At 38.3% G+C, this 13,234-nt stretch overlaps 1 protein-coding gene across 3 annotated transcripts in view; it reads left to right on the top strand.

The window, feature by feature from the left end:
• LOC138175819 (DNA/RNA-binding protein KIN17) overlaps positions 1-13,234 on the top strand; it is a 42,971-nt gene that overhangs the window by 4,050 nt on the left and 25,687 nt on the right. For all 3 annotated transcript variants that reach the window (XM_069106323.1, XM_069106322.1, XM_069106324.1), the window contains exons 3-7: positions 6,230-6,273; positions 6,362-6,484; positions 8,760-8,941; positions 11,260-11,308; positions 11,524-11,578. In XM_069106323.1, the coding sequence (XP_068962424.1) occupies positions 6,230-6,273; positions 6,362-6,484; positions 8,760-8,941; positions 11,260-11,308; positions 11,524-11,578 (453 nt within the window). The remainder of the gene's footprint in view (positions 1-6,229; positions 6,274-6,361; positions 6,485-8,759; positions 8,942-11,259; positions 11,309-11,523; positions 11,579-13,234) is intronic.

Genomic DNA, 13,234 nt, shown 5'->3' with positions numbered 1-13,234 from the left:
TTATCTGTAAAATGAGCTGGAGAAGGAGATGGTAAACCACTCCACTATCTTTGCCAAGAAAACCCCAAATGGGGTCACAGAGTCAGACATGACTCAATAACATTCAGTTGAACTATAAAAAAAAACAAAACAGTTTTTATTGATGTCCTTTTTTTAAACATTACCAAAGTTCCTCCTAGCATTCTATTTCCCAGAGAGCCATCCCTTATAACAACTAGTATTCTTTTTTTGAAGCAATTGGGGTTAAGTAACTTGCTCAAGGTTACACGGCCAGGTGTTTCTGGGTGGGTGCTAAGTGTCTGAGCCTGGACTAACAAATAGTATTTCTTAAGATTCATCTTAAAACATTTTTAAAAAAAAAATCAGGATAACTGATCAGTTCACCAGAAAAAAAATCTGAAAATATTGTAATATGCACCCTTTGTAAAAGGGTGGGCTGGAAATGACTTCATATCCTTTTTTTTGAGCCATTCTTATTCTTTATAATTTTGCAACATTCACATTTTTAAATTTTTGGTGATTGTAATTGTACTTTGCATTTACATTGTTATTATCATTGTGTATATTGTATCTTGGCTCTGCTTATTTCACTCTGCCCAAGTTCATGTAGATCTTCCCATGATTCTGTTTATTCATGACATTCGTCATTCCACAGAAATGATTTGCTGTGTTCATGCACCTCTTGTTTGGCCATTTCCCTAATTGACGGGCATCTACTTTGTTTCCAGTTAGTTGGACAATATAGCTAATGATTTACATTTGAAAAATAGAGAGTTCTTGTCAGTTGCTGGTATTAGTACTGGAGATTGCAAGTCTACAAACAGTTATTCAAACTTAAAACTGCACCAAGACTTTAGGGACACTCTGTATCATAGGATTTAGGAGCTGGAAGGGACCTTAGTGATAATCTGTTCCAGAACATTCATTTTACAGATGAGGTTACTGAGGGTAAGTGACTTGTCAAAGTCACATACTAAGTGGTGAGGTAGGGTAGTTGTATTTTCTTTTTTGGTAGCACAAAGTTCTCTGTCTGTTCTTTTTATTTGTCTCATATAGTTTATTTAAAGAAATAAGGCTGGAGGGGCAGTGAATAGAGCACTGGCCCTGGAGTCAGGAGGACCTGAGTTCAAATTCGGCATCAGACACTTAACACAAAACTAGCCGTGTGACCTTGGTCAAGTTACTTAACCCCAATTGCCCTGCCTTCCCCGCTCCAAAAAGCAGAAAAAAAAAAAAGGTTATGTCAGAGTAGTCTATTTCCTTTTTTGACAGAGTTATTTGATTGGACAGATAGATTCAGGAGGACTTCCCTCACTCCCTCTTTCTTTTCTTCCTTCCTCCCTTCTTCTTTCTTCCCTCCCTTTCTCCTTCCTTCCCTCACTCACTCCCTCCCTCCTTTCCTTCTCACCTTTTACCCAGTCCTACCCAACAATCCCACAAGTCTGTTGTGTCAAGCAGTTTGCTAAATGCTGAGATAGAAAGAAACATACAAGACCTTGCCCTCAAGGAGTTCACAATCTAATGGGAGAGATAACAACAGCAAGTTAAAATATAGACAATACATACACACAAATTATGTGCAGGATACAACATAATAAATTTTTCTTGAAGGCTTTTGATGCAGGAGTTCCGACTTCACTGTCTTCCTCCTGCTCCATGCCTTGATCCTTTTTGTCCCCGAAAAAACATTCTATGGTCTGTTTGTGCTTCCTCTGCTTGCTCACATTGCCAGCCAGTAACTTGACTTTTGAGCTCTTTGCCACGGTAGAACTCTGCTTCCAGAATTGAGAGAGCTTTGTCCCAAATCGCTGGGGTTTTTGCAGCTGCTGGACCTATTAGGAAGGCACCCTCTCTACGGCCCCCACAACCTCAGGGCACCTGGCCACACACCCCAGGACCACCATCCAGGACTGCAGTCCAGATTCAAGCAGGTTAAAGCAAGAGGAATTACTTTCTGAATGGTTGCTTGGTCCCCCTACATCTGCAGGCCAGGAGCTCCTGAGGCAGGCACTCCCTGTGCCTCCTATGCAGCTTCTAGCCCAGGGGGCAGGGGCTGGACCATGCTCTGCTCTCCTGTCCCCCCCACCCCCATTCCAACAGAGTTGCACACTGACCTTTTACTTTGTCTTTGGCATTTATGGTTTGAGAAGTCTGGAAACCACCACAGCTGTTGGTCTGAAGTCTGCTCTGGCTGCTGCTGGTTGGGGCCGCCCTGGGGCAAGAACCACGGGGCTCACAAGATAGACCTTTCCTATTGGCCTGCCTGGCTGTCTTCAGCTGCAGATTTGTTTCTCTCTGTCACTTTGTGGGTTCTGTAGCTTTAAAATTTGTTTAGAGTCATTTTTTGAAGGTATTGGAAGTGGTTCGAGCCTGATCCCACACCAAGTTTGTGCTTTTATTCCACCATCTTGGCTCTGCCAAGAAAATAAATAATTGAGGGAAGACACTAGAGTTAAGAGGGATTGCGAAAGCCTTCTTTAGAAGATTGGATTTTAGCTGGAACTTAAAGGAAGCCAGAGAAGGAATTGAGTACCTAGAATCTGCCAGGGATAGGGGAAAGCCTAAAAAAACTGGAAAAAAAAAAGCAAAACACGACCCTTTTTACAAATTTTCATAGTCAAACAAAAGAAATTTTCACATTGGCCACTTCTGAAAATGTATGTCTTATTTTACATCTCAAATCTGGTAACATATTATACCTTTTTCTTCATCCATCTTCTAAAATCATGGTTGGTTATCACATTGATCCATATTATATGCTATTTTTGTGGAGATAAGATATAGGGATATGGACTAGACCATCATATAGTCAGATGGATTCAGAACTGTATTTATAAGAGCAGTTGTTAATGGCTCAGTGCCACCGTGGCATGACAACTCTTGTTGAATATCCCCTAGATCTTTTAAGTACTGTGCTATTTAGCATTTATTTAAAAAAATTTTTTTTTGGGGGGGGAGGGAGGAAGGCAAGGCACTTGGGGTTAAGTGACTTGCCTGAGGTCACACAGCTAGTAAGCGTGTCAAATGTCTGAGGTGGATTTGACCTCAGGTCCTCCTGATTCCAGGCCTGGTGCTCTATTCACTGTGCCACCTAGCTGCCCCTATTTAGCATTTTTATTAATGATTTGATGATGGTGTAGATGATATATACTCATAAAAATTGCAAATGACACAAAGGGATGATTAACTAATAGTAGATAGCACTCAAGATCTAAAAGGTTCTTGACCTCTCTTCTCTCTGGGTTTTCTGGTTACCACTCTATCCTGATTCTTATCATCCCTGTCTGACTACTTTTTCTCAGTGTCCTTTGCTAGATGTTTTTCCAGGTCACACTTTCTAACCTTGGGTATCCCTCAAGGTTCTTTCTTGGGCCCTCTTCTCCCTCTGCTACTTCACTTGATCTCATCAACTCCCATCTAACTGTCCTGCCCCAATCTCTGTGCTGACCTCTAGTTTTGTATTTCCAGTTGCTTTTCAGATACCTTGAACTAGATGTCCAATATATGTTTTAAATTAAAAATGTCCAAAACAGAATTCATTATCTTTTTTCCCTGAAACCCTCCCCTAATCCTACCTTCCATCTTACAGTAGAGGACTATATCCTTCCAGTTCCTCAGACTCCCAACATAGGTGTCAACCTGGATTCCTCACTTTTTTACCCTTCCCTGCCCCACCATGTCCAATCTTGCCAAGGCATATTGATTTTACCTTTGCAACATCTCTTGAATAAGCCCCTTTTCTCTCCTCTGACTGTCACCATTTCTAGTGCAGGCCCTCATCGCCTCTCACCTGGGCTATTGCAATAGCCTGTTCATAGATCTGCCTGCTTCAGATCTATCCCCACTCCATATTTCAGTCACTAAAGTGATTTTCCAAAGCTTAGGTCGACCATGTCATCCTCATACTCAGTAAACCACAGTGGCTTCCTATGGTCTCCAAAAGCAAATACAAAAATGATCCTTTTGGCATGCAAAGCCCTTCATTATCCAGCCCCCTCCTGCCTTTCCAGTCTTATACCTTATTCCCTGACATGTACTCTTTGATCCAGTGACACTGGTGTCCTGGCTGGAACAGCTAGGAACAACATTCCATTTCTTGACATAGGACATTTTCTCTGGCTGCCTGGCATTCCTGCAATGATTTTCTTCCTCACCTCTGCCTGCTGATTTATTTCCCTGGTTTTCTTTAGGTCCCAGCAAAAATTTTACCTTCACCAGGAAGTCTTTCATGATCCCTTTTACTTCTAGTGCCTTCCCTCTGCTAATTATTTCTTTTTTGCTTTGTGGAGGGCAGTTGAGGTTAAGTGACTTGTCCAAGGTCACATGGCTATTTTGTGTGTGTGTGTGTGTGTGTGTGTGTGTGTGTGTGTGTGTTAAGTGTCTGAGGCCGGATCCGAACCCAGGTCCTCCTGACTCCAGGGCCGGTGCTGTATTCACCACACCACCTAGCCTCCCCTAATTATTTCTTTTTTGTACTGATGTGGCTTGCTTTGTTTATATTTGCATGTATCTCGTTTCCCTCATTAGTCTGTGAACTCCTTGAAGGCAGGGACAGTGTCTTGCTTGCTTTTGTATCCCCAGCATTTAACAGGGTGTCTAGCACATAGTGTGCGGTGCTTAATTAGTGTTTGTTGATTGACAGGCTGGAGCATTGAGCTGAATCTAATCAAAGTCACTGGGATAAACAGAAAGTGTTGTACTTGGTAACAAAATGTAAACTTCACAAATATAAGATGGAGGAAATGTGGCTAGGTAGCAGTTACTCTGAAAAAGATCTGGGAGTTTTAGAGACTGCAAACTCCATGAGGTAGCAGTGTGATACGGCAGCCAACTAAGCTTAATTTGGGACTGTATTGAAGGCCATCGCTTCCAGGAATAGGGAAGGGTTATGCTCTCCTCTTGTCAGTTCTTGTCTGCTGTCTTGTTTTCTATCTTTGGCACTGCTATTGAAGAAGGATGTTGATAAGCTGGAAAATGTCCAGAGGAGGACACAGACTTTTAGTCCATTCATTAGAAGGTCAGGTAAAGGAATTGGGCATGTCTGGTGTGGAGAAGAGAAGATTTGGTTCGAGGAAGCTAGCCTTGGAGAGGAGAGGGAGAGAAGATGACTGTCTTTAAATGTCTAAAAGACTATTAATATGGAGTAGGGGTGAGACTTGGTTTTTTTGGCCCCAGAAGTAGAAGAACCTGAAGCAGTGGGGGGAAATACTACAGAGCCCAATTTAGACGGATGTCAGAAAATAACTTCCTAACAATTTAGAGCTGTCTGAAAGTCAGGGGCTGCCCAGCAGCTTAGTTGTACTTAGAGATCTTCAAGCATTAGCTGGAAAATCATTTGTTCTGTATGTTATAGTGAGAACTCCTTTGTGTAAAGTTAGGACTAGGTGGCTACCATGATCTCTTCCAACTCTCGGAATTCTGTCATTACTAACCTTCTTAAAATATCCATGGAATATAGACATCGACCTTCTGTATATTTTGAAAACCTCTAGTCTTTCTCATTTCTTATTCTGGGTGAAATATGAAGTATGAAATTCACGCCATTGGTGTATAAGAGTTTACTTTGAAACAGAAGCAAAAAGGGATCTAGGTGCTTTATCTTTTTTGAGCAGAAAGAAACTCATTTCTGGGTGCCAACTCTATGCTTTTGAAAGGTTACCTTTAAAAGATAACTTTTAATTGTGGAATTAAAGATACTATCAAAACAGTTTTATTCACTGGTGGCTAAGAAGGATAGTTTAGGTATAGTGAGGCCTCAAAATGGGATTGACCAATTTCTAAATTTTACTGAATTTTTTTTCTTCTCGCTAAACTTTTTTCCCCCACTGCACTACCAGGATATGTTATAATCTTTTGATACAATTACAGATCCAGTTATTAATTTGTCACTTTACTTTAGTTTGTGTGGTCTTGCCTAAAGATTGCAATTTCTTATGATCTTTTCCTTACCTAAATTCTATAATTTGACCACTACATTTACAGTAATTATTAACACCTTTCACATAGTATATTTTATAGTTGCATCAGATATTTTAATGGGCTTTATTTAATTTTTTTCTTCTCAATTTCAGGAAGGCATTACTTGTATTATACATATGTATATATGTATATATATATACATATATACATATTATAATACATATGTATTATACATAATACATATACAGATGTATTATACATATGGATCTTTCCAAATTTACCTAAATATTGTCCTCTATTTTTCCTCAAGGGAGTTCCGAAATGACTTTTTAGAGCTGCTCAGAAGACGATTTGGTAGGCAATTTATGTTATTCAAGTTATCTTCGGATTATAATTTCATAGTCTTCTCCATATTTAACTGCTCTGTATTCTTTGTTTTTAGGCACAAAGAGAGTCCACAACAACATTGTATATAATGAATATATCAGTCATCGAGAGCATATCCACATGAATGCTACCCAATGGGAAACACTAACAGACTTTACCAAGTGGTTGGGCAGAGAAGGTAACTTTTAAAGAGTAAGAAGTGTAATTATTATATGTCTTTCTTTAAAAGGACAGCTGGTAAAATTTACTAGCATATTTGTGAAATTAATAGGTGAATCAGGCAACAAAACAAATGAGGCAAATTTTTAAGGAGAAAGTTGGACTATAATGGAGCAAGACTTTTGCTCTTGAAAGGGCATATTTTTTCCTTTAAACCACCCCCTCTTAGGATTTATTACCACCTTTAAGACTAATTCTTTTCTTTTCGTTCTTCTGGTTCAAGGTCTTCTGTCTTATCCCACCTAGGTATGTTTTGTATTTGCTTTCTCCTTTTTACTTTTTCTTTGTAGGATTATATACGGATAGTGAGCCTTTAGCCTTTCATCCACATGTGGCTTTCTAGGTCCTCATCTGAATCCAAACTTCACAGAACAACTTGGACTCAGTCAAAAGGCCACACCTAAGGACCTAGAAGGCCACTTGTGGCCTCCAGGATTAAGGTTCCCCACCCCTGGATTAGAATGTGATTTCCTTGAGTTCAGCTACTGACTTACTTTGTTTTTGTATCCCCAGTGCTTAGCAAGGTACTTTGCATTGAGGGCTTCATAAATGCTTCATTTATTCATCAGTTGGGGCAAGATTGAAAGGGAGAAATCTCATGTGTTTTTCAGTCATGGAAGAGCTGGAAGGGACCTAAGAAATAGCATCCAGATTTTTATTGTACTGATCTAGAAACTGAGACCCATGTTATGTAGCTACTGTGTTTCCCCGATAATAAGACCTATCCCGAAAATAAGCCCTCCCCTTACTGTGTAAGATTCCTCTAAAATAAGCCCTCCCCCGAAAGTAAGCCCTATTGAGATTGCTACTGTAGTGAAGGTGATCCCCTGCGCTACATGCTACATTACAGTACCCTCTGTACGCACCGTTCCCCCCCCCTGAAGCGCACACCTCAGTCCGAGCTGCATCCAATCAGAGCTGCAGCAGTGAGCGCGTCATCCTGTTCTTCCCCAGTGATTTGCTTATTGAATAAAGGTACATTTTTTTGTTCACATTTACCTGTTTATTAAAATTGCTGTCAATGTTCATTAAAATAAGCTCTCCCCTGAAAATAAGCCCTCTGGTGTTTTTCTGTCCAAAAAAATTAATAAGACAGTGTCTTATTATCGGGGAAACACGGTAGTTGATTGCAGAGCTGAGACCAGAACCCGGGATTTTTGAACATGGTTCATTGCTCATTCTATATCACCATTTTCTGCTTAATTGAGTAACTACTTAAAGAACATTTCTCCCATTATCTAGTCCACTACATTCACTAATTCTCTACCTCAGAGTTTCTGTAAAGGCAGTAAGCATGCGATTTGAGGAGTGACAAAAGGTTAACTTTGACTTGGGGAATAAGGTGATTTACTTAGACTGCTCAGACCTCTGCTGTTGGCTAACCTTACTTACCGGTCATGATGCAGTATTTGTAAAGCACTTAGTACAGTACTTGGCTCATGGTAGCCCCTATATAAATGCTTATTCTCTTTTCCTTCTCTGCCCTCTCCATTCTACTGTCCCCCTGGCCACCCTACCCCCCCACCCCCCAACTTTACATACCTTGGAAACAATAAAACAAGAGTCTTAAAACTTTTGTAGCTTTCTTTAGAATGGCAGGATGTTACAGTGGACAGAGCTTTGAACCTGGAGTGGTTTGTTGTAAAGAAAGTGCTTTGTAAGTGGTAAAATATTGTGTAAATGTAATTTGCTGTCATCATTATTACCTTAGTATTTCAGGGATCTGTGATTTCAGTCTATGGGTTCTTTTAATGAGCACCTCAGCCTTTCCCAGGTCTAGTTGACAATTATTTCTTGAGTTGCTGTAGCTATCAAGTTTATAACTCAGTGGCCAGCCCTCTGGGATGAGCTTCTCTGAAGTTAGGGAGGCCTCTTTGGGGGACTGACAAAATTCTTACTCACAGACAAGAATATTGAACTTAACAGAAGTTGTTCTTCATTGGCCTAGGTTTTAGAGAATTCAGTTACCTCCATGCCACAATGAGGTATCAGATGATTATTGTATTTATATTAATTATAATTAAATATTTGTTTCATGTTCTACCTCTTAACTGCATCTTCTTTGACAGCATATTTTTTTTCATATTTGTATTTCTACTGCCTAACATAATACCTTATATTAGGCATTTCATTAAATGTTTGTTGAATTGAATTACTAATCAGCTTTCATCTTCATTTATATTTTAGTTTGATGGCAAAGTTTGATTATATATTTGTGGATTTATTTTTTTAAGGTTTATGCAAAGTGGATGAGACACCCAAAGGTTGGTATATTCAGTACATCGATAGAGACCCAGAAACTATTCGTCGACAACAAGAACAAGAGAAAAAAAAGAAGCAGGACCTTGATGATGAAGAAAAAACTGCCAAATTTATTGAAGAACAAGTAAGAAGAGGTTTAGAAGGAAAAGAGCAGGTAAGAAAATTTTTTTCTCAAGAGAAAAGAGAAATTATTTCCCATTTACTTTTTAACAATGCTGCTAAGAAATTTCCTTTATAAATTAATAATAAATAAATTTTCATACATTAAAATGTCATAACAACTTTCACTCATTGCAGGTCTCTGTTAGGATTTTTTGTCCATTCATTCCTGTTTACTTTTCTCTATGTAGATCTAGTTATTACTGCTTTTTAGCTTTGCATTACTTTATAAAAGGGCTTTCTAAATTTTTAAATATTCTTTGTGCTTATCTATTTTAATTTCATTATAGTATTCTGATATATTAAGGTGGCAGTTTATAGAATCATTCCTTTTTGCTGGATATTTAGGTTGTTTCCAGTTTTTTGCAGTTAGAAATAATACTCTCCCTCTTTTCCATGGCTTCTCTTGAATTGGTAACTGACCAGTAGCTAAAAACAGTGAGTTTCTCTACTTTGCCTACCATAAAGCCTCTAGAGAATCCCCCTTCCTCCATACCACTCCCCAAAGGTGAGGAAACACCCCATTCCTTCTACTTCTCCTTCCTTTCTCCCCCCCAAAAAACCACCTCATAGAACTTGACATCTTCTCCCTTTCATGTGGACCACAATAGGTTACTGATTCTGCTCCCACCCTTGAGCCTCATCCAAGCCTCCCACTTTGAAGCACTGTTCTGGAACCTCCTTTCACACTGAGCCCTCATTTCCACTGACTTTCATCTAGAACTCCCATCTTCAAACTCAGGAAAGACTTCTTTTGAGGGCTGTTTCATTGCCCATATAGGGGGAAAACTATCTTATGTAACAAAGCCTTTTCAGTCACCTTACTAATAGTTATTATTCCTGTCACGCTTGATCAGGCAGAACATCTCAGCTGTCTTTAAGTGATCTTCCTGTGACCTGACAGGGTTTGGACTATATAGCTTCCGAGGCCCCTTCTTGTTCTAACTCTATGATCTTATGATCTTAAACCCTTTGCTATCCTCCCTTCCCGCTTTAAGACAGTTTTTAAAGCCATATTGCTCTTCTGCAGCTATGGGCATTAATAGTTTCTCTGTATAATTGTCCCAAAGACCAGATGCAATTGAACAAAAGCTGAATCTGACTCATTGGCTCATGTCCATTTCTAGTTAAAACATTCCACCAAGAAAAACTCATGTTCCCTTAGACATTGTAGAATAACTTCTTCTGAAACTTCATCCTTTTATGTAGAAAAGTTTTTTTTAAATGATTGGAAACCTATAATTTCTGAAGTAATTACTGTTTTAATGTTTATTGTTTAACTTAAAGCATTATTTAAACTATAGACCAGTTTCTATAGCTAGTGAAAAGACTAGGTTGTTTAGAAAAGCTGCTGTTATTTTTTTTTAAAAGCTTGCTGTTATTAAAAACATATTAGTTTATTCAGTGAAAATGTAGAATAATAGTCGGAAAATATTAACAGTAAAGGAGTTATTGCTAACAATAATTTTAATTTTTTTTTAGAATCTTAATTTAGGATTGAGTCTTAGACTTAGCTACATTGGGATGGTGTTAAAGCATATTTCACATCTGTGATTTCATTGATGTATGGGAAACTTGATGAGGAAAACTCCTTCAGCCTCTATAGGTCAATAATTTTTGAGCAGTTTTATAGTTTTAGAGAGTTGCCTGAGGCATTGAGGGATTAGGTGACTTGCACAGGGTCATATAACCTGTAGTGTCAAAGGTATGACTTGTACCTAGGTTCTTATAAGTGTTAGGTGTTAACAGGCAATCATAACTTCACAAAACTTATGTGGAAGCTAGGTTTATTACAAGAGAAATGCACGTGTATGTGGAACCCAAAGAGTTCACAATTCATATAGAAGTTTGCATATTTATGACAGCAGAACAAAGGAAGGAGGAGGAAACACAGAACTTTACTGAAAAGAGTGGGAGGGGGGAAAGTGCAGAAAGGTGAAAGAAGTACAAAAGCCCTCCTGAAAAGAAGGAGCAAAATTTCCAGCCTGGCATGGACTGACTGGTGCCTATCTTGACTCCCAAGGAACACAGGGAATCCAGTTTGGGATGCAAATAACAAATTATATTGACATGGAGTGGATGGGCAGGGTACGTTCTTGACATGTTCAAGACATCCTGCATGCTCTGGGTCCAGTGTTACTGGAATATATGGCAATTCAATAAGACAAGTTGAGGGGATCCCTTAACATAGGTCATCTCTACTATGCTATGCCTCCTCTGATATTAGAATAAAGAGATAATTTAAGAGTTTCATATTCTGAATAAATCAAATGATGAACCTCAAATCTTGGAATTCTTAACTTTTCTTTACAGGAATGTCCAGTTTTCACTGAATTAAGCAGGGAAAATGATGAAGAGAAAGGTAAGGTTTGTTTTTTTTTAACATAGATGCTGCTTTGAATTCCTGCAGAATGAGTTACTTAGTAGAAGCATTTTAGTTCTTAATTTTTAAAATTTCAACCAGAATGTATTTAATTTTTTGATTGGTTTGAAATTTATTAAAAAAAAAACCTTACTATCACCCTCCTCAAGCGTATTTTGATTTCCTTTTTTCTTTTTTTGGGGGGGTATCCCTAGTTGCATTCAATTTGAGTAAAGGAGCAAGTACTTCAGGAGCTTCTTCCAAATCAAGGTTAGTAATATTTATAATTAATTAAGAATATGGAAAATTTTGTGAAGCATATGTAGGGGAGAAAGTTTTTCTTTAATAATTTATGTTATACTTGATAACTGAAAAAGCTCTTTATTTACATTTTCTTGTTTGACCCTTACAACAGCTCTATAAATAGAAATATATTTTGTGAATCATCTTAACTCTGATTTGACTTAGCATGTTTTTTCTTCTTTTATAATTGGGACTTAATTTTTTTTCATCTTTAAAATTAGAGAGTTGAATTAGATGACCTCTCTGGCCCTTTCTGTCTCTATAAGTCTGATTATGGCTTGTTTGACACTTGCTTATATAAGACGTTATCTTTTCAGAAAGAGACATTTTGATGCTTTATTGTACATTTTTTCTTAACTTCCAGGGGTATAGTTTGTCTAGTTCAGTTTTAATGATTTATATTGTTAAATCATGAAGGCTCTGCAGTTTTCTTATTTCAGTGCTATGTAATATAAATTAATATCATTAACCCAAGTAACTATAATTTCAATATAAAGGGTAATGTCTACAATTTTCATTGAAATCTTACATGTCTATATTTGGTTTTGATCTTACTAGTTTTTGTTAGAATTTTAGAATCCTTAGCTTCTTTAAAGCCTGAGCTTTAGTCCTATTCCTTGTAAGATAGGATACCCCAGTTGTTTGTGTCCTCCATCTCTCTCTTTTTTTTTTTTTTTGCCTTTTTTGGGAGGCAATTGGGGCTAAGTAACTTGTCCAAGGTTACACGGCTAGTTTTTTTGTGTGGGTGTTAAGTGTCTGAGGCCACAACCGAACTCGGGTCCTCCTCACTCCAGAGCTGGCACTTTACTTACTTCACCACCTAGCTGCCCCACGTGTCCTCCATCTCTTGAAATAAGTTTGTAAAATGTGTCTATTTATGTGTCAAATCACCTGTGAGAATCTAATTCTTTGAGAATAGGGCTAATCATTATTTTTGCCCCTATAGTTCTGTTGGGCAATTAGTTTGTGATTTGTTGTGAGTGTTCAGGATTTTTATTTCTTTCTTAAATCATGGTTTGCAGGGAGATCAATGATTTTTCAATTAATCTCCCCTTGAACTGTTTCCTAGGGTGGTTGTTTTTGATATCACACATCCTATATTTTTCCAGTGTTTTGATTTTGTTCTTATGTTTTTTCCCGACTCATGGAATTGTTGGTTTGTCTTTAGTCTGTTCTACTTTTCATGAAGTCTGTTATTTGGGTAAGGTTTACCACTTTCTCTGTTGTTATTTATCCTCTTTCCAGTTCTTTTCTGTTTTTTTTTTTGCCTTTTGGAGGGGGGAAGGCAGGGCAGTTGGGGTTAAGTGACTTGCTCAAGGTCACACGGCTAGTAAGTGTTAGTGTCTGAGGCCAAATTTGAACTCAGGTCCTGACTCCAGGGCCAGTGCTCTATTCACTGCACCAACTAGCCTCCCCCCTTTCCTAGTTTTTATTTCTTTTTTTTTTAATCTCTTTATTCCTTCTAGTGTTTGATGGGGTGCTTGGGATCTATATTTGTAACATCAATTTGTAATACCAATTTGTAACATCAGTAATGATGGGTTGCTTGGGATCTATGTTTGTAACATCAATTTGTAACAGCAGTCTGTAAAACCAGTTTGTAAACTCCCCTTCCCCCCCCCC

The sequence above is a fragment of the Petaurus breviceps genome, unplaced genomic scaffold, assembly GCF_028583685.1.
Source record: "Petaurus breviceps papuanus isolate PSGF00001 unplaced genomic scaffold, PetGlider_PUasm1.0 79, whole genome shotgun sequence".
Lineage (NCBI taxonomy): Eukaryota > Metazoa > Chordata > Mammalia > Diprotodontia > Petauridae > Petaurus > Petaurus breviceps.
This window is presented reverse-complemented; position numbering and strand designations above follow the sequence as displayed.